Source organism: Tetrao urogallus (genome assembly GCF_951394365.1).
Source record: "Tetrao urogallus genome assembly, chromosome: 3".
NCBI lineage: Eukaryota > Metazoa > Chordata > Aves > Galliformes > Phasianidae > Tetrao > Tetrao urogallus.
Window position 1 is genome coordinate 8206816 of NC_136815.1, and position 21570 is coordinate 8228385.

Genomic DNA, 21570 nt, shown 5'->3' on the forward strand with positions numbered 1-21570 from the left:
TAAATGGACTTGCCCTGTCTATGGCAATTCGAGGAGCCTATTGACCTAAATCAATACTGAAGTAAATATTTTTAATATTTTTAATCAGGCTCATAGAGGAGTTTGATAATGTGTGGAGCATATATAAGACCAATTTTTGATGTATTATGTGCACTTGCAAGAGAAAAAAACTGTGCTGCATTAGGCACATGTATGGCCAGGCTAGAAGAGAAGGATTTTCTAACTTAATGGCATCCTACACTCATAACATTTTGCCCAATATTTTACTTAACTCACCAGGCACACCAGTCTGCTGTGTGAATTTTTCTTACACTTGATCAAATAAAAAATGATTGGAATTCTTCTGATGTCTATGTTCATGGTCTTGCACAGTGGTAAGTCATCATTTATTTTTATGATTATTTTGCATTTATGACAAATACTGTTTTAAGTAGATGCACTTGAAAATATAACTCTGGAAATGCACACCTACCCCTTCCTTGTTGTTCAGCACTCAAATGTATCAGAATAATTAACAATGGAGCAGTTATAAAACATTTTTTTTCCTCAGGACATGTAGTGAAGGAAGAAGCATTTAGTGGGGCTAATAAATATAAACAAACAAACAAAAAAAGCATCTTAACTTCTGCTTGCATTTGGTCATCACCTGAGCTCCTTAGAATCCCAAAAATTGCAAAAATATATTCTACTCATGAAAGAAGTGTATTATATAAATTCTCCAAACCATTAAGTAGGTCCTTGCATTCAGCTAAAGTTTTCTTTGAATTTTTATTTAGAATATATTCTTTTTTTTATTTTTTTTTCTGCATGTAACTGTTTACATTTAGTTGTCCTATGATGAATGAGCTTTCAATGATCCAGTGACAGGGGCAGGCAACATTTCAGATTTCCCTACACTGTGCGTGGAAGTCATAATGAGTAACGATGTGCCATTGAAGGGAAGTATTTTTAGAGCATTCCTGGTTGTTCCATGAGGTTATTTTTGAAATGAAAAGAAAGCTGAACATCTTGGCATACACAAAATTCTGCACTGACCTACTCCATGCCATTTCATCTCTTATAAAGGATCACATGCATTGCTAGTCAGTAAATAGTCTAATACAAGATACATTTGGAAATTATATTAATGAAACTGAGCATTGAATCTCCTAACATATGGACAGAAATCAGTAAGGATATCAGCATATTCCCACTTCACTGATAGGGAATGCCAAGGCAGCAATATATATTGATAATAACCAGTATACTCAGAAATATCTGTATACTCAGAGATTTTTTTTGATATAGCAAAGACATTTTCTCCCAAAGCTTTTTGGATACACCACAGTTTTTTTATTGCTTTCCTCCATCTGAGCACAGTCAAAGCATAAAGATTTTAAATGCTGCCCAAGGCCAGCTGGGGCTTCGGGAAGCATTATTGATTTAGACTTATGTGGGAACCACTTTGCTCATCTTTACTTTGAGACTGAAACAAACAGTAGCACGCAAACAACTATCTACATGAGGAGTTAATGGGATTTCCCTTGAAGATATCAAATAGGTTGGATTTGCTCTGACATTTCCTGAGACAATCAATGTTTGTGCTCCCCAGATATTATAATTACTGCATTCATGCCCTATATAATGGCATTTTAATTAGACATGACTGCAAAAACGATCAGAGACGTGGTGATTTTTTTTATGAGCTTTGTTGGGATAACACTTATGAAAAACATTCTCAGCGTAGCAACATTGCAGACACAGCCCTTGCATCTAAATAATGAAAAAATTCTGACACAGCTGGAAATCCCAAGGGCCGATGTACCACACAAGTCTCCTCAGGACTCATGCCAAGGAATTTAGCAGGTTGTAGAGAAAGGTGAGTGAAGCTGACTCTCAGGGTGTTCTGCAATTTAAAAGGCTGATTTTTGTAGCACAGTCTTTTACTGACTAGGCAGGGAATGAGGCAGGAACATTAGGCCCCAGAAAGCGTGATAGAAAAATAATAAGAAAGAATTATTGATTCAGAAAGTATTTTCTTACTGTCCCTACATCAAAATTTAAATAAATTAAGCAATCTTGTTAGTAAATACTGGTCGTTGATGTTGACTCTCTGACAACTAGAAATACCATTTTTAGCAATGAAAGCTTTAGAAAAGCTAAATGCTTTTTGAACAGTTGTCCCTGTGGTAGAGATGTTTCTCAAGGGGAGCTTCAGATATCTGAGTAATTGAGTGTGTGCAAATTAAGTTTGCTGAGAACTACATGCAAATGAAGGGTACTAGAAGAATCACATCTCCCAGCATCTCTGTAACATGACTTTATAAACTTTTTTCTCTGTTTCATTCAAGTTGACAGAATTTTCATGCTTTCCAAAACACTGCTGAAACGGCCTAATGATCAACAGATAGACATCAGCAGACACTCCGTTTGAGGCATGGAAGTGTGCAGTGTTTCAAAATCCAACTCTACACACACTAAATGGAACATGACTTCAGGATAAGATGTTTGTCACTGTAGAGGAAATGCTGGCTTTAAGTCAAAAAACAAAGGGAAGCTTTTCTTTAGTAAGCATGACTTAATGCGTATATAAATATACAGTATTAAATGCTATTCATTTGTTCAGCACTTTATTCTTCTTGAGTTTGAATTCCTTCTGCCTGTCAAGCTTTCAATAGACTTGTTCCAGTTCTGTGATGCCAGGAGGCCTTTTCTGTTCTGAGGAAAACAGTGTCTTCCTCTCTGTCTCTTCCATTTTGTTGGAATGAGGGACGTTTTTTGCTGGTTTTCTTTTCATCTGAAAGATTTTAATTGAGGCAAAGACATTCGGGGAGACCATAACATTAAGGGGAAGTACCTTTTCCTACCTCCTACAACCCCATACTTACATTTTGCCACCAAACTTAATAAATGCATTTCTGGAAGCATGGTGACTATGTCCAAGGATACTTTGTTCATTCCAAAATAGTTGTGATAAACTCCTGAGAAGGTCGTGTAATAAAATCTTAGAAAAATCTTCCCAAATTCTTTGCTAAGCATCACATTAAGTCTTACATCTAAAATATCTTCCCTCTCCTACAGCTCTGTTTATTGCAGAAAATTCAGCAGATTAGCAAGATAACTGTCAGATCTTCCCCAGAGTCTTTTGCAGAAAATGCCTGTTATTCTGAGAGATAAGCTGTGCCATGATTTCAAATTTACTTGTTTTCTTCAATCTTTAGATCCTTGAGACAGCAAAAACCCTTGACAGTATCTGTAATAAAATGTCTAGTGGAAATAAATTGAAAATAACACATTTTCTCCTAAAAATGTGTAGAAGATACGAAGAAGGAAAGTATGCAGGATGGACAAGAACAAGCACTAAATCAGGATGTGACAAACAGAAAAAAAAGTGTGGAAATGGTGAAGTGGCACCTTCAAAAGGAAAAAAAAAAAAAAGATTGCTAACTTTAGGGAAAAATAGCCATAGGAAGAGAGCATAGGCAATGAGAACTCAGCTAAACTAATCTGAGGCTTCACCTCTTATGATCATGGCTGTCTTTTCTATGTTTAGCAAACATCATTTTGGGGGGATAGATTATCAGCCCAACCTGTTGACTAACTGAACAGCAAAGGTTTGAAAAAGGTGGAGGCGAAACTAAGCTGTGAATCCTGATGTGTCCTGTTGAAACAGCAAAGGGAAACGTATCTAACACAGAAGCTATCTCACTATCTATAGAGTAACATTCTGGGAGATGTATTTAATGCTACAGAGAAGTGAAATCAGCTGCTGACCTCTCCACAATGGACGTGAATCAAGCTGAGCCCCATTCACCAAACCTCGAGGGCTTCCCCTGAATTTGAATGCTGGGGTCACAGCTGGAAGGAGTTGTGTATGGATGTGCACAGAGAAAATGACAGAGGAACTGAAGAGGTCAGCTTTCAGGGGGACAGCAAGCAGGTGCAGAGAGGTTTGCACAAATGTCTTGACTTCCAACAACTGAAAAGCAAAGGGCTACAGAGTAGAAAAGAAACATCTGGGGTGGTGAAGTTGTTTGTAACAGTATTTTTACATGATTCTAATAATTTATCCCAGTGTGTGGTTTTGTTCAGAAGAGCAAAGGAATGTGAGGATTAATATATCCTCACCAGCAGTTAAACAGAGACTGATTATTAAGTTGAAATCAATGAGACTTATCAGAATATTTCTGGATGTGAATTTCTGGGTGTGGATGGAAATAAGTAAGTGTTTCATTTCTTTGCTAAATCAGCTTGCTAATGCAGGAAGGTGTTCAATACGCATGCAGTGTAAGCATCATAATGAAGTATATGTTATTTTGTTCTCAATTTTAAAATCTCTTTTCTTCTCAAATCTGTTTGCTGAAGTAGGTGGCCAAGATTTGGAGCCACCAGCATTTCTGCCAGAGCTTCTTAACACACCTGAAAGAATCTTGAGTAAGAACACTTTAAGCTTTACTTTCTATAGTATACCATTGCAGTGTTGAATGACTCATACTCCGAAACATTGCAGGGAAGCATGCAGTTAGAAAATATCATGTAATTTTCATCACCAAGGGTCTTGACAACAGAAGCAAGACAAGCAGGGAGCCATTCTTGTCACCTACTTTTTCAAAACATATTTTTGTTTTGTTCATCTAGACAATGCCACGTTCTTCAATGGAGTCTTTCAAAATGTGGAAAGCGTTGCATTATTTTTTGGTAAGTATGTGCTTCACTTGTACTTCAGCTGTGGAATGTGCTTTTACACATACTGAAATGGCACAGGAATTGTTGAGACTGCTGGTTTCTCAAAGACTGCTACAATGCTAAATATTGCTTAGTGCTGAGCACTGTTCAGTGCCCCTGTGTTACTGTACTGCCTGGTTTAGGCTTTGCTTTCACACTGACATCACCCACTTGTGACCCATGCTTGGCTAACCTTTGCTCACTGTTCTCTTTGCAGATTGTCTGGGTTCTCACTTCACCTGGCTACAGTCCATCTTCACAAACTTCCCTGCCTTGCTCAACTTTGTGAACAAAATGAAGTGTGTCAGTGGCTTTTGTCCCAGAGATTTTGAAGACTATGGCTGTTCTTGTCGGTTTGAAATGGAAGGGCTCCCTGTGGATGAAGCTGATGAGTAAGTCTTTTCCATGAGATTATCCATGACATGGTTTAGTGGGCCTGGAGATGATGAGCTGATGGTTAGACTAGATGATCTTAGTGATCTTCTCTAACATTTATGATTCTACTCTGTGATCTTCTGTCTGCCTCAGCTGGCTGGTAGAGCCTTAATGCTCTGATGACCTGAAGCATAACACTTGCCTATACGATTTAAGGACAATTCTACAATTATAGAAGATTTATTTAGAGGGCAAGTCCCTCATCACTGAGCTCTGTCTAATCATCACTCATTTGCAACCCAAATGTCTGACATGACCTACAAAAAACATCTCCATCTATAGTTTGTTGGCCTTGCCCTGTGCTGAGCTAATGAGCATAGTCTTTTTGTTGGGCTGCCACCCAGCACCAGTCACCACCCTTACAACAAGTACTGGAAAAAGATGAAGTTGAAATGGTCATAACCCACAGCATGTGATCATCTAGTGGTTTCTTTTTTCCCATGATCATAGTCTCCCGCACCTGCCTGTGATTCCAACAGTGCAATCGTAGTAGCACAGCTGGCTTAAACTGGTTGTGAAGAATGATCAGTAATGCAATAGAGTAATTAAACGCCATACTCATCTCCTTGGCACTGCTTACTGGAGGTCTCTAAATTCTAAATAGAATTCATGAACAAAACCTCATTCATTTTTATTTCTTCTGGGGAACTATTCAGCCCAAAATTTTACTCCTGTGCTAAAAGTTTGAGGATCTGTTAGTAAGATAGACAGGAGAATGTCAACCCGAGCTTCTCCATGGATTTACAGCCTTATCAAATGCTAGTATTGGGAATCTGAGTAATACACCAGCAAGATAGGCACATAGTGGATGCTAATGGAAATGTTGGCATCTGAGCTGATTTAAGCATCAAAAGAATCAGGCTACATCTAAGTATGACTTCTAATGGTGGTTATAGAGTTAGGTAAATTTTACTGTGAATGTCTACGTACATGAGATGATAACTGGAGCATCGGGGTACAGAGGAGATCAGTGTAGCTCAGTGGCTCTTTCAACTACCATGCACTGGGAACAGAAATATCCAAAGTTCAACCTGGGCTTCAGAGAGATTCTGCTCCAGATTCTGACTGGGCTAGTGAAAAAATATTTAGCAGCAAGACAGGGCAAGCAAATGGCTATTCATGCTATTCACATTTGCCACTAGGAGGTGGGAAAAGAAATTCAAAGACAATCAAGACACACGCATGTCATAATTAGAAAAAAAAATACTTTCCAACAACACAGTGAGAGAATTCTTTTAATGAAGGCAGAAATGGCTCAGAAAGGGCTGGCGCCTATAGCTAGACAGAAGTTAATCCATCCACTTTCCAGTATAGGATGCCTAAGAAAATAAAGATCTAACTCTACTGCTGAAAAAAAAGCCATGGGAATTCTCATGAGTAGTTTTCTGAATGAACACGATGACATTCTGAAATGAGAGCTCTAGGCAGTTGAGTGCACTGGTACCCAAAGAGCTGAGCATCTAGGCTTTTGCTTCACTCATCTTCATCTTAATGCAGGGCAGCGCAAACACAGAAAGAGCACAGAGGTGTTAGCAGTCCCATAGTGAAACTTCCCTATGAGAATGGCAACACCACTGGAGTTTGCAGTAGATGCTGACTGATTGCCTTGCCACTGACACAGGTATCGTCTTCATTCAAGAGATCATCCAAAAAGGAGGCTATTACATGCCTTTCTGAGAGTTGGTTCTCACAGCTTTGCATTTTTTCCCCCACTAATTTCCATTCTTAGAAACCAGTTTTGTAAATCATGGATTTGACACTGCAATTGCCATTCAATGAAAAGGGATTAACATCTCATTATAGGTATTTCTTTAGGATATTAGATTTTGCCCACAAATCAAACCTTTCTTGATTTCCCAAAGTATCTAACTTGCACATCCACATTAAAAGTGTTCTGCCTTCTTGATCCATGGGGAGAGAGAAACGTATTTAGTGGACAAGCCATGTCTTACAATGCCCTGTCTGCAAAGGGGGCATTATTTTCTGATTAAGTTGCCTTAAGAGTTGAGTGGCAATGATACTCTAATAAAAAAGGAACTTTACATCATTTGTATTAGATTAATTTTCCAACTGGAGGAGTTTCCAGGTGCTTGTAGTGAAATAAACCTCAGGCATTATTGATGTGGGACTTGACATCTTTCATCAGTTACACATTTAAAATTGTTTTCCTGTAGTTACAAACTTCAGCCTCACCTCTGGAAAAAGCACTGGTAGCACTGAGAAACCATCAGGGCCTGTCTCTTGGATGCTGTTTGCTCCCACCTTTGTTTGGTACCCTTCTGCAGTCACCTCAACCAAGTTACAACAGGGAGCAAGACCGCAAAGAGATACTGAAATCCAAGAAAATGGGCTTTGAGATATTATCAGAATATGAATTTCTTGGATTATTTTTTTTTTTAATGTTTCCTGGGAAATCAAACACACAAAGAGAAACATAAAATGAAAGCCACCTGTGTCTCTATCTAAAAAGAAGGAGGCCCATCTATCAGCTGTCCACCTCACACAGCACCTTCCCACATTTAAACACTGCCTGTGGGGATGATGCTATTTACGAGTTCTTATCTGCTGCTTGCTGCCTGAGCAAACCTCATCACTGATGTTTTTCACTGAGTCAGAAGTTCAATCGTGGTTAGGCCTTGGACTTCTTCCTTAATTGTTAGGAAAATCAAATATTTTAGCAATTAAATATTAATGTATTAAGTGATTAAATATTAAATACTTGCTAAATTTAGGAAGTGAGAAAGTGACTGCATAGCCTAGGAGTGAGCCTGCAGTGCATATGCAGGACTGTGGCTGATGTATAAAACATGTTTATTACATTCTTAACAAAAAATCCTCCAGTAAGCTCCTCACATCATGAGTCACAAGTTAACCCGTTCTGGCAACACACTGTTTGTTGGATGGTAATGTTTTCTTTGCATTTGACAGAGACAAGACTGCTATCAGTGCAATAACAGACCCATGTTGTGAGTCCATTTTACCAACATGACAATGTTTCAATCTAAATCTAACAGCAAACTCTTGCTTACTTTATGTGACAGTTTTACACACAGTAAATGGTGATTGAATGTCTTACTGGTGTTTCATTTACATCTGCTGGTGCACACAGATTCTGCTACAATACGGAAACAGACAGCTTGCTCAAAAGAAGAGGGAATTGATGAATACGTTATTTCATTTGAATTTTCATTGCTGCCGACATCTGAAGCAGCCATACAGATGTTTGGGGTTTGCATGACAACAGGACAATGCAAGGTTTCTAACTGCCTGAGTAGCGTTGTGGCACAAGAACACTGCTTTACTCAGGCTTGAGAAACACATTATGTCCCCTTTCCATTCTGGTTGCTGCATTGAGGAGGAAGAACAAGTATCATTTACTGTGATTCTATGGTAACACCACATATATTTATAGAGTCCCAGTGAGACACAGCGGTTCACAAGATACTGCAGAAACATTTACTGTCTAAGAGTGCTGGGTGCAGCACAGTTTAACACAGTTGTATTGGGTCAGTTTATATCGGGGCTGAATCTAAGAACTGATCTGTGGGGCTTGGTTTGGCAGTGATCTGTGGGTGATGTTCAGGCAGTGGGAGTGCATTTCTTATTGAAATTGCCTGTAAGGTCCTTGCCCCTCAGGTTCTGCAGCAGGGGTGGAATGCAAGCATGATCTCCCATGACTTGAAGACCTGCTGTCATCACTGAGCTTTGCATCCAAGTGTAATTATTCCACCAGACTAATTCAGAGAAAAGTGATGCTCAGCCTTTCTTTTGTCTGTGGACTACACAAGGATCCTTTTTCTCCTTTGGCACCTTTTCATTCTTGTATAGGAATAAGCATTGCAGTCTGATCTTGAACAGAAAGGAAGACATACTGTCTGAACTTTGTGCTATTTCATGCTTTAAAGATGCTGTTTTCAGCACCGCAAATGCTATGAGGAAGCAATGGAGATGGAGTGCACATGGGACCCATCAAAAATTTCTACAGATGTCACCTGCTCTGCAGAAAACCTGACCTGTGGTAAGATTAACCTGTCACAAGAACAGAATTCTGGAGTTCTTAGTGGCCTACCTACCTTAAGTCATATATAAGTTAAGGAGAAAGCACCTCCACATGTGGATTCTCGAGGAATTAAATATTCCACTCAAGGATGAATGTGAATAAGAATGCACAGAGGTATGAAGGTCCAGCTTGGCAGGAGAATGGAAGTCCTATAGTTAGAAACTTGTCAGGGCTCCTCTAACAGGCAGCCTCCTGATGCGGTTTCCAGACTTCTGTGACTTTGCAGGACCACTGAGTATTGCCTGAAATATCTCCATGTGAATGGAATGGAGATGATGCTGGGGAATTACTTGAAAAGTAATGTACTTTCTGAAGCTCCAAGGCTTGATTTTCGTGTAATTTGAGGGATTCGATTCTGTGTTTTCAGGGTCCCATACATTCAGGTAGAACTGTATCACTAGCAGGCAGAAACCTTGCTGTTGTAACAGGAGCTTAGCGAGTGTGGAGTGCCCCCAGTCAATTTTAATGTCACTTTTCACCCAGTGTTGGCTTCCAGGAAATACTATACTTGAGAACATAACTTGGGGTTGCCAGCAAAGAAGAGCAGCATCCCCAAACCAAGAACTTCATAGCTTGATTTAGTACAGGACTGACCCAATTTCCACTTCTTGTTTCAAATGGAAGCCAGTTTTTCTTTCTGGGTCAGTCTATAAAGATTCAAGCACATCTGAACCTGAATAGTGTTTCTTTAGCTCTTTCCATACTTAATCAGAAAATGTCTTGTTCAAACTGAAATAAGAGAGGAAAGCAAAATGAATAGATATTGAATGTTGAATATGGAAAAACTGTGTAAGAACTCTGAAAGATCAATATTTTTGAAAGCTCTGAAAGGTAAACGGATTTGAAGTGGGAAAAGAGTATTTTTGTAGAGAAACTCATTCCTTTTATAAAATGCAAAACATATCCTCTGAAAGACTTGGCTTGTGGACTGTGACTTCCTGGGGATAGGTGGAATATTTTACACTCAATATCAGATGGCGTAAGTTTTCCATGGAAAAATCAGACGCAGCAAAGCTCTGCTCTGAGATTCTCACTGCTCTATAGAAAGAACCAGGCTCTAGCAGCCCATTGCCAGCTCTGTCAAATTACAAACTCTGTGGGATTACAAAACTGGAATGAATTCAACCTGAAAAATCAGGGTTTAAGCATGCATGCACTAATGAAGACATAAATCTTACAGGGAGGAAAAGTGAAGTAGGGGAAAAAAGATATTTCAATAGCACCTTGTTTGGATTTTTGTTTAATTTGCAGAAAATGGGGATCCCTGTGAACAGTTCCTCTGCACCTGTGACAAAGATGCCATTGAGTGTTTTGGGAATGCTCATATTAACTCTTCCCTGAATGGCCTGGATGTCTCCTCCTGTCCATCTCTGGTTACAGGTAACAATCCAGATCTGACTGACTGCCCCTCCGGCCAGGTTTTCCTTTGGCATTGAGTTTGATTTAAGATGAATGGAGCAGTAGCTGAGTAGCTTCCTGCACTAAATCTGGCAGTCTGTCCTATTCTCCACTTACTCCTACTCAAATGAAAACCAAGATAGAAGAAGGCAGGCTAATTGCTGTCCTGGAGCATGGCCAGGAGAAGTTACTGAGCTGGTGAGGAGCTGGAGCACCTGCTGAAAGAGGTGTCTCACTGTTCTCCTCTTCTTTGTGGAGTTGTGCAGAGATGAAGAAGCCAGACTCCTTTTGGAGGGGCATGGGAACAGGACAAGGGGCAAGAGATGTAGCTGCAACAGGGAAAGTCCAGTTAGACATGGGGATTTATTTGTTTTTGTTTGTTTGTTTGTTTTTCAGGAGGCACCTGAGTGACTGGGTGCTGCGTAGGATAATTAGCAACTTACTGAGGTCACTCATAGTGTGCTCTGGTGGCCAAGAAGGCCAATGGTGTCTTGGAGTGTATTAAAGGTTTGTGGCCAGCAGGTTAAGGGAGGTGATCCTCCCCCTCTACTCTGCCCTGGTGAGGCCACATCTGGTGTACTGTGTCCGTTTATGGGCTCCTCAGTTTAAAACTGGCAGAGAACAGAGAAAGCCCACAGAGATGATAAGGGGTCTGGAGCATTTATCTTCTGAGTATAACTGGGAGACCTGGGTCTGTTCATCGTGGAGAAGAGGAGGCTGAAAGGGGATCTTATCAACACTCATATATATCTAAAAGATAGGTTTCAAATGGATGAGGCCAGGCTCTTTTCAGTGGACAGGATAAGGGGCAATGGGCACAGAGCACTGGCACAGGCTGCCCAGAGAGGTGGTGGAATCTCCTTCTCTGTAGATATTCGGAAGCCACCCGGACACTTTTGTGTGCATCGTGCCCTAGGGAACCTGCTGTAGTAGGGGGTTGGACTTGATGACTTTCAGAGGTCCTTTCCAGCTCCTACAATTCTCTCTGTTTCTATGACTCAAACTCCAAAGCTGGAATGTGAAAAAGCACTGCTAGTTTTTCTGATCCCTTCACTGATATTGGCACACCTCAGTGCTAAGAACAGATACATGAATTCAGAGCTCTGCACGTGTATATCCCTTCATAAAGAGGCCAAGAGAGAAGAAATCACCTTAGCAAAATTTGTGTCAGTGCCAGCAAAATGTTTTGTGTAAGCCAGTAATCTTTCACTGGGATCAGGTGGGTCTAATACAGATATGGCAGCTCCAACACATTACAAATAAAGGGGAAATTGTTATGTGCTAACAGGAAAATCATGCTGCTTTTACCTCAGCTGATAAAGAGAGATTCCACCATAGCTCACTGAATACCTCCACCAAATTAGGCTCCTGGTAATACTTATTTCAGGAAAATATTGAAATCCTTTGAATGAATCATTTTTATTTATCATTTGCTCAGGTAATTACCTTTCTGTGTAGCTGTTCTGTCCAGTTCAAGCTGTAGAAAAAAAGCAAAAAACATAACAAAGATGTCAGATAAATTTCTAGGAAAAGTAATTTGGCAGATGCTTTATTACAGAGAGAATTTGAATATTTTCCTAAACCTTTGCCTTAATAGGAATAAATGCAATGAACTCTTGATTTGTTGTACTATCGAGTTTAAATGTTGACTTTAATCTACAGACTTCAGTGTGTAAGAGAGATTTCTCCTTTTCAGAAACAACCAGCAAGAGAGAGCTGACAACACTCCACACAGGGGGTATGTCCTTACCTCTTTGATTTTTTGACTGAAATATATTGAATCAAGAAGAATGTCTGCATTGAGAAAAATAACATGAGCATTTTGTAAGATACGAATTTCTTTTTTTTTAGAAGCAAAGGCAATTTTTAGCAAGATATCAAAATATGAAAGGAAGAGAAAGAACTAATAACCCAAAGTACTGCTTTTGTGACCAGCCATTACTGAGAAGCTCAGGATAATTTCAGCCAAATGACTCATTTTTCAAAGGAATTGAAAAGAGAAACTGAATCTGAGTTAGAAATAATGCAAGAAGAAACAAACTGAAAGCATTTTAAAAATATTTTCAGATCAGTCCTTTGCTATTTGCATGGACATTTTGAGCTCAGCTTCAGCAAAGTGCTTAGGCTGAAACATTTGAGTTTACTTCTAAACATTAATTCTTATCCTTAAGGAATACTTACAGAATGCTTATTGTTGATCAGTTTTCTAGTTTAGATTGAAACAATGATAGAGACTGAGGGCTTTTTATTAATTACAGTATACATTGCTGAGTAGGATTTGGTATTTGTGGTCAGTAAGTGCTAAGGAAGAATTCTAATATTTAAATTAACTACCTATAATTAGGTTAATATTTACTACATTTTATTATATTTATATAAAAACCCAATGAAAAGTACAATAGTGATAATATTTGGAAATAAGTTTTGTTCTGCTGCTCTGGCCATGTTACACCAAGCTCCTATCTACGAGCATCCTAAGCCATGACTCTCTTTGGAGCAAAAATGCTTTTCTTTTTGCAGAGTTCTTTCATCATGGGATTGAGAAAACAGAGGCTGTGACAGCATCTGTGGAAGAAGGTTTGTAACTTACAGTGCAAGAAGTGCTGTTTTCAGCTCCCAAAAGCTGGAAGAATAAAATACAAGAACAAGCTGTTTGCTTACAGCCCTTCTAAGAAAACTGCTATAAAAGTAGATATGTTTTGGTGATCCAATTCAAGACCAAATGAGAATGTGCTTCAGCTTGCATGCTCCGTGTGCTTAACCACTGTTTATTCAAAATTTCCCAAGGACTGAGACTAAGAACTCTGGAACAAAACCTTTTTTCACCAAAACAGACCTTCTAGGAAAGAGAAGTTGTGGCAGGGGAGTCCGGCAGCCCATTGAACATTTGTTGTTTTCAAAGAGATATTTAATTATTTGAGATGAAGCTGTAGTTGTGTGCAGTATTTACATACCTGTATTAATCTTCTACATCCCCCAAAACAGTTACTTGTGCCCTCTGAACAGAAACAGTTTATTATAATGCTCAAAATATGTCTGTGGATAAAAGTCACAGAATCACAGAATCACAGAATTGTAGGGGTTGGAAGGGACCTCCAGAGATCATCAAGTCCAACCCCCCTGCCAAAGCAGGTTCTCTACAGCAGGTCGCACAGGTAGGCATCCAGGCAGGTCTTGAACATCTCCAGAGAAGGAGACTCCACCACCTCCCTGGGCAGCCTGTTCCAGTGCTCCGCCACCTCACTGTAAAGAAGTTCTTGCGCACGTTTGTGCGGAACTTCCTATGCTGCAGTTTCCAGCCGTTTTCCCTTGTCCTGTCTCCACTCACCACTGAAAACAGTCTGGCCTCGCCATTCTGCCCCCCACACCTTAGATATTTATAGACCTGGATCAGGTCCCCTCTCAGTCTTCTCTTCCCAAGGCTGAACAGACCCAGTTCACTCAGCCTTTCCTCATAGGAGAGATGCTCCAGGCCCTTCACCATCTTCGTGGCCCTCCGCTGGACTCTTTCCAAGAGATTCTTGTCTTTTTTGTACTGGGGAGCCCAGAACTCGACGCAGTACTCCAGATGAGGCCTCACCAGGGCAGAGTAGAGGGGGAGGATCACCTCCCTCGACCTGCTGGCCATGCTCTTTTTAATGCACCCCAGTAAGCCATTGGCCTTTTTGGCTACAAGGGCACACTGCTGGCTCATGGCCAACCTGTCGTCCACCAGGACACCCAGGTCCCTTTCCGCAGAGCTCCCCTCCAGCAGCTCATCCCCCAACCTGTACCGGTGCATGCAATTATTCTTCCCCAGATGCAAGACTCTACACTTGCTTTTGTTAAACCTCATCAGGTTTTTTTCTGCCCAGCTCTCCAGCCTATCCAGGTCTTGCTGAATGGCAACACAGCCTTCAGGCGTGTCAGCCAATCCTCCCAACTTCGTATCATCAGCAAAGTCAGTATACAAAATTTTAGAAAGATGAAATTGCAACACAGATAACTTATCCAGATAAACTGTGAAGGTGGTGGAGTTATCGTCCCTGAAGAAGTTCAAGAAATGTGTAGATGTAGCACTGAGGGACGTGGTTTAGTGGGCCTGGTGGTGATGGGTTGATGTTTGGACCAGATGATCCTAGTGGTCTTTTCCAACCTTAATGATTCCATGAAATCTTTGGAGAACCACTTCAATTGAATTAGTTGTCTCCCCATTTATACCCCAAGAGCTTCACCACTGGCTGCTGTGAGAACATATTAAGCCAAAACATGACACTACTCCAAAATTCATTTGACAGCACAAAAATTCTTTCTTGTATCACACCATCCTAACAATACACAAAAAGATGCAGAGATGAATTTTGGGATCGTCTGATCACTCTGCTAATGAAAATGCTTCTGATAAATGAATATCAGTGCATGAAGTAAAGCAATAAATTAGAGATTAAGGAAGGATTCAGTTGGTAACTTCCCATTCATTTTTTACTTTCAACACAGTCAAACACATGTTTTTGTAAGGAATATGGCATCTATTCTGTGCACAATAGTAAGATTTTACACCTAGTTCTCTTCACTGTAGTCTGTCAAGTGGACAGACTATTTATGTTTCTTCTTTATAGCACCTCATCTGAATGTAGTAATGAGGATAGTTTTTGAGCATCACTGTCTGTAACAATTAATGTTGTGCATAGAAAATCAGGAAAATCTGCAGACATGGGTCTTTCCTCCTCTGCTCAATAAGCTATTCTCTTGGCTTCGAGTTAAGTGACTGAGAGGTCTTGGAGTTGATCTTGGTGGTCCTTATGGGTCCCTTCCAACTTGGGGTATTCTATCAGTCTGTAACTTCTCATAAGATCCTGTGCTGCCAACTTGTCTGAGTTTACATTTTCTGTCTTAAACAGCGACTTCCTCTGAGCCCAGTGAGTTGGCCCTGGGGACTTCCAGTGCTGGAGGTAAGAGCCCAGATGTACTTTTGCTGGTGAATCAGACCCTCCTGACTCCGGGTGATAGCAGGTTTTAGTTTATTAAGCTTTATTGCTGGGATTTCTGGGTAATACCTGTAGTTCTGCTGACCTGCACATCCTTGAGCAACCACTTTCTTTCTCCTAATTACCCTCTTCAAAAAGCAAGGCTAATAGTGATGTTTGGTTAAGCTTTATAATGCTCTCCATAAAAGCCACTCCAGACATGCACTGCAGAAATGCAGAAGATACTTCACTGCCAGATGATCTGCTTTCTGTCCAGCAGTCACAAGGGACCAATGAGGTATGACTTGGTCTTCTCCCACTCTGTCAGTGAAAGGTCAGTGGTTCTGGGCTTTTCGTTGCCTTTGGCACAACAATTCTTTATCTAAAAGCATCACAGTTAAGATTCTGTGCATGGTGATGACTGGGCTGCTGTGGAATTGGAGCTAGATAGGAGTCAGATCACAGATATTATTTGAGGATTATTTGCTATTCATTGCCTCCAGCCACTCATTTTGCACGCCTTATGCAAGTATGTGAGAAAACCTCTTCCCATCAGGTTTTCTGATACGATGGTTGATCCTTTAAATTACTTTCATAGGATTTGTTGCCCAAAGGGTTCATTTTTATTTTACTTCCTCCTTTAATATACAGAATTTCATGGAACTCTTTCCCAGGCTAAAAGTTATTTCACATTTTTGCCATTACCATTTCTATGAGAACATTCACATCAGTAGCTACAGCTAAAAGCAAGTGGAGTACCATAGCAGACTTGAAATTACCAATGACACCTTTATGTGAAAATGATCATTTACGAAGAATTAAATGCATCAAAAAATGTGAAGCGAGTCTGAATATGGAGAGAAGGAAGGAGCCATTTTTTGACTCAGATCACAGTTTGGGTAACATTCATGTTTTCCACCTCAATCCAGAAATAAGGCATTGCTATGATAAACTCTGCTCAGAAATCTTCTCCTCCACTAACTTGAATGTATCAGAAAATGTGCATGTTGTGTTGGAGGTCTGCATGATTGCTAGAAGATTATCTGTGATATCTGTTCTTAGCAAACTGCAGAATATTCCAAACTCCAGTTATATTATCTGCACCTGGCAAGAATCACTTTCATTTCAATACATCACTGCCAAACAGAGTGACATAAAACATGCACCTTGCTGAGCTGTGAGACTGGCATGTTGCTATTCATCCTGCAGCCTTTCATGGTCTTACTTCTGTTTTTAGCAGTGCTTTCATTCTTTTTATCCATTCTCTTATGCTAAGACAGGTTATTACCAATGCATGCCAAAAACAGAACTTCAGAGGATTGAACTTAATGAATTTGAGTGGAATCTAATTAATTAGTTCACTCCAGAAATTTGAAAGGATAGGCTCTCAAAACATGGAAACTATGCACACAGTCCCTTTGAAAATGAAGCATTTTATTTCTTAAATGCAATATCCTTTGCATTGATATTTAAAAAAAAAGAAGCCATTTGAAAACACTGTTTTCATTTTCAAGTTAGCTTATATGAAAAGAGAAAGGCAGAAAAAAGAAAAAAAAAAAAAAAAGAAAAGCAATATCCAAATTAATCAAACATTCCCAGCCAATGATGAAGTTTCAGATAACGAAAAAAAAAAAGGGAAAAAAAAGAAAAAAATTAGTTTCTAGGATGAAGAACTTCTTTAAAATGGCGCATTTTTCAACTCATTTTCCCCTTGATATTTCCTTGTGTCTGTAAAGAAGTAAATCCCATAGTTGCCCAGCTCTGCATCATTCAAGCAATATCCCTACTGTTGCTGTTATTTTTGGTACGCTTTCGTAAACTGACACTGTGTTTTTTAGCAGTTTACTCAGATGATGACATCTTATCCTTCTTATCCTTCCTCTCTCAGTCTGGCCAACTAATCAGCACCCAGCCTTATTTTTAGTACTTGGCACAGCTTTGTACCTTGGTACGTGACATATAAATTTAAGGACAAACAAACAAAATGAGCAAAACACCTACCAGTTACATTGGTCGTATTTAACTAGCTCCATTTTCTTCTAAAAGACAAGATATGTGAACAAATGACCAGTGCGGATGCTCTTTGCTTTCCTAATCCTCATCTTGAATGGCTTTTCTCTATGACCATCAATTCACAGCAGTTCTGCCCCCAGATATTACTCTGACCTACTATCTGAAATGAAAATCTTGATATTTACTGCTCCATATCTTCTGCTTTCCTCTTTCTGCTGATTCAGAGAAGGACAGATTTAGAGGAGCTGATGTCCCAGCAGGAGAGATATCCACCTCTCCAGGCTCCTTCCAGGCAGATATTAACTCGGCAGAAGTCAGAATTATCCCCACTGAGTTTATTCCTGCGGACACATCTGCAAGGACAAAAGAGAAAGGCAAGTACAGCCTGCACTAACTCCACTGTAATTTGTAGTGCTCCCTCTTGCTGTTCGTGGCTGTTGGGATTCAGTGCTTCTCACCAACATGCAGAACAGCAAATTTTCCTCCCTAAATCTGGCTAAATTGTGGCTAAATCTGGCTAAATCTGGCTAGGATGCAGAGTGTTCAGTACCAGCAGTGGGAGTTCAGTTTCAAATATTGCCTAGGGAAGTTGAATTTACCACTAATGAACAGACTTCCAATCATTATCTAAACAGATGTTGGAAGACTGCGAGAAGATTGGTTTTGGTTCAGAGTATGCCCTCTGGGACACATTACTGATAGAGTTTATCCTATGTTTGCAAGTCTAATCTTTACAAGTCTGATCTGTGCATGTGTAATCTCCAGAGGCAATTCCTACAAGAGGTGGCCTAGGCACACCTTCCCCCAGACCAACTCTGGAGCTGTCACTGTCTGTTAGGGGATCCAAAGGACCTGCAGAAAAAGGTAATTTTTAAAAATTTTCTTGTGATATGTAATTAGTGAAGTACTGGAACAGGTTGCCCAGAGAGGCAGTAGATATCCCCATCCCTGGAGACACTCAAGGTCAGGCTGGAGAGGGCTCTGAGCAACCTGCTCTAGCTGTAGGTGTCCCTGTTGGACTAGAGGATCTCTAAAGGTCTCTTCCAACTCAAACATTCTATGATTTTATGATTTCATGAAAATTTCAACTTTCCAGTCTGAGAGAGTGACAGACAGGACTCCAGAATCCAGAATCTTTCCTTTGAGGAAAGCAGAACTGTTACTGATTGGTCTGTCATGGCAGCCAAGCTCTATTAGAACTATTTTGTGAATAAACCATGAATAAATCATGTACATGCCTTAGTCTGAGCACAACTTATTGCTCGGTGGAAGATATATCAAACTAAACATTTGAAAGCTTGTAAAAAACTTTTTGTTGTTTCACACTTAATCATTGTCCAGTGTGTAAGAACAAGAGGTTTGGGCTGTATCTTCTGAGTTAGCTAAGAGAGAAGCTGCTGACTTCCTATTTCTTCTCTCAGCTAGGTTTGAACATTCTTGAAAAAAATATTTAAATATGAAAGGTTAAAGGGGGTTGCAATATACGGTCTGCAATCCTATTTGACTTGCATTTTAGATCTTCATAGGGATTTCTCTCTTTATTCAGTATCTTCTCCCACTTCTCTTGCTGTCTTCCTTAGTGCTATAATAAAAAGTCGGAGGTCAGTGGCTGGGGCAATGACTTAGAAATAATGAGAGTCTTCAACTGTTGAGAACATGGTATGTCAAACAGTTGTTTTATTTTTTACTTTATAGTATGTGAACGATTAACATTTCTACAAGAGAGAGGAAATGGAAGAGAGAAGAGAGAGCTGCCCCAGCTGGGAGAAATGTTGTTCTGTTTAACCGAGAGATGTCCAGAGGAATTTGAGTCTTACGGTTGCTACTGTGGCAAGGAAGGAAGAGGGCATCCTATTGATGCTCTGGACAGGTGTGGGCTCTTCTGTAATCTGCCATTAGTTGTAGGTAGTAAGAGTACTTACAACCAGCCAAGCCTGGTGTTTGCTTCTTAGTTGTCCTTAATGATCTTAAGGGCCTTTTCCAACCAAAAGTATTTCATGATTCTATGGTATTCATAGTCAGACCATGCTTAATATAATCCAATTAATTATATAAAATGTGAAATACTCAAAAGTCACTAGACATGATCTCTTGCATCAGTATTTTGGAGAGGACTTTTCAAATAAGAAAGAAGCCAGTAGAGTAGAAAAAACTGCATATCAAAAGAGATGAGGATAAGGGTTGCAGTAAATCTTGGCTAAGAGGTGGTTTGGAAGGTGGTTTATAAAAACAAGAATACTAACTTTTGTGTCAGACTGTCATTCAGAAGGAGTCCATATGGAGTGCAGTGCACCCAACCTGGAGCCCAGAGACCTGCAACTGTGGGCCATCAGGGCACGGCTGGTAAAGAGGTGGTGGGGCATGCTTACCCAGAGTGAGGCAGAGAATTCACCCAAACCAAGGAAATCTCCCTGAAAGCATTTCATTTTCAAACAAAATTGTTCCTTGAGTGGAAATCATTACAGCTGGAGCCATATTGAGTCCAAGCATGGCTCTGAGTACACAGCACACAGCATTTTCCTGCACTTTTGCACAAGTAAGACTGCCCGTGCAAGATAAAAACAGACATTGAAGCTAGTCAGTGCACTGGGTAATGATGTGTGGTTTTCAGATTCTCAGCCAACAATATCTGAACACTTCAAGCTACTGCTAAAGGAGGGTTTGTTCACAGATCTTGAAGAAATGAACAAGGAATTAGGAAAGGACTGCAAAAGTAAATACAGGTGTTTTTTGCTATTTTTGACTTTACGGAAAAGATTTTTCCACGAAATAAAAGCAATATTTTCGGTTGTAATAGATACTGAAAAAGAAACGGATAAAATAAATTGTGAATATTGTGTGATGTAGGAAAACGAAATACTTTTCAGTTAGCCCTGCTCTTTATTTTAGGTGCTGCTTCTCTCACCACTGCTGTGTGGAACAAGTTAAGAAACTTGGATGTCCTGCAGAAAGAAGCTCACAATCTGAAGTTGTGTGCTTTGATCATACTCCAAAATGTAGGTTTGAGTTATAGACATTACTCATCTTTTCATACTCAGCATATGAAATTATTACATGCTGAATACGACCATGTCTATAGCATGCTACAGAGTGGAGACAGAATTTGATTGCAAAATGTCCTCAATAGCTACGCCTAAACCGGGTTTTTGTCCTAGCTGAGATCACGGTTATTACGTCACTGTGCTTGATGTGATCGTGTCAGGATAAGAATTGCATTCGGACATTTTTGACAGGAGACAAAGAACAGCTGTTGTTGTTTTTATTTACACAAATCCACCTAACGCCAGCCACAGCTCCAGGCACTCAACACCTTGGCAGCAGTTATATTTAAGTGGTTAAAGGTGAATTTGGAAGCTAAAATTCAAGGAAAAATTGGTAATTTTAGTGAAGATCTCATCTAGCACTGACAAATTACACATCACTAGCTGTAACTGCTCTTAAATATTCATTTTAAAATTTCTCTTTAAGGTATTGGTTGGAGCTTGTGTGAAAAACTCCTATGTGCTTGTGACCAGACAGCAGCCGAGTGCATGGCCTCTGCTTTCTTCAATGAAAGCCTTAAGTTTCCACATGCTCAAGCATGCCAAGAGGAGAAAACCTCGTGTCGAGGTGACCCTTATGAATGGCCTTCAGTCAGCACAGAACCAGGGGCCGGGACCTCCAGCTCTGAGGAGAGCAGCGAGGAGGAAGATTCCCTGCGGAGAAGAGCATGGAGAGAGACGCGCCGTCCTCCTGGGAAGCCCAGGGGCGGGCAGCACAGGGGCAGATAGTTAGCTATGGCCACCTGTGTGAGAAATGGCACTGGGAATTTCACAGCCAGCCTCGTGTACCTTACTCCTTTCTGTCACTCTGCAATTGCAACTGCCTTACTTTTCCAGCGATAGACTAGATAGTGAATGTTAAGATGCATAACTTCCTTTCATAGAGAAGTCACTGCAGACCGCCTACGCAGGCCAGCTATTACCTGAAATAACTGACAGCACTCTGCACAACTTCATTTGATTTCTGATCAAA

The 21570-nt window shown here is 40.1% G+C and overlaps 1 protein-coding gene across 1 annotated transcript; it reads left to right on the forward strand.

Moving 5' to 3' along the window:
- Positions 1 to 328: 328 nt before the first annotated feature.
- OC90 (otoconin 90) lies at positions 329 to 21326 on the forward strand (the record flags this gene model as incomplete). The annotated part of the gene is made up of 14 exons (XM_079533996.1): positions 329 to 374; positions 4345 to 4413; positions 4618 to 4677; positions 4922 to 5096; positions 9045 to 9157; positions 10451 to 10579; positions 12294 to 12335; positions 13118 to 13174; positions 15478 to 15579; positions 17781 to 17930; positions 18322 to 18420; positions 19252 to 19426; positions 20446 to 20552; positions 21025 to 21326. The coding sequence occupies 14 exons, from the start codon at positions 329 to 331 to the stop codon at positions 21324 to 21326; spliced, it is 1626 nt and encodes a 541-aa protein (XP_079390122.1).
- Positions 21327 to 21570: the final 244 nt, after the last annotated feature.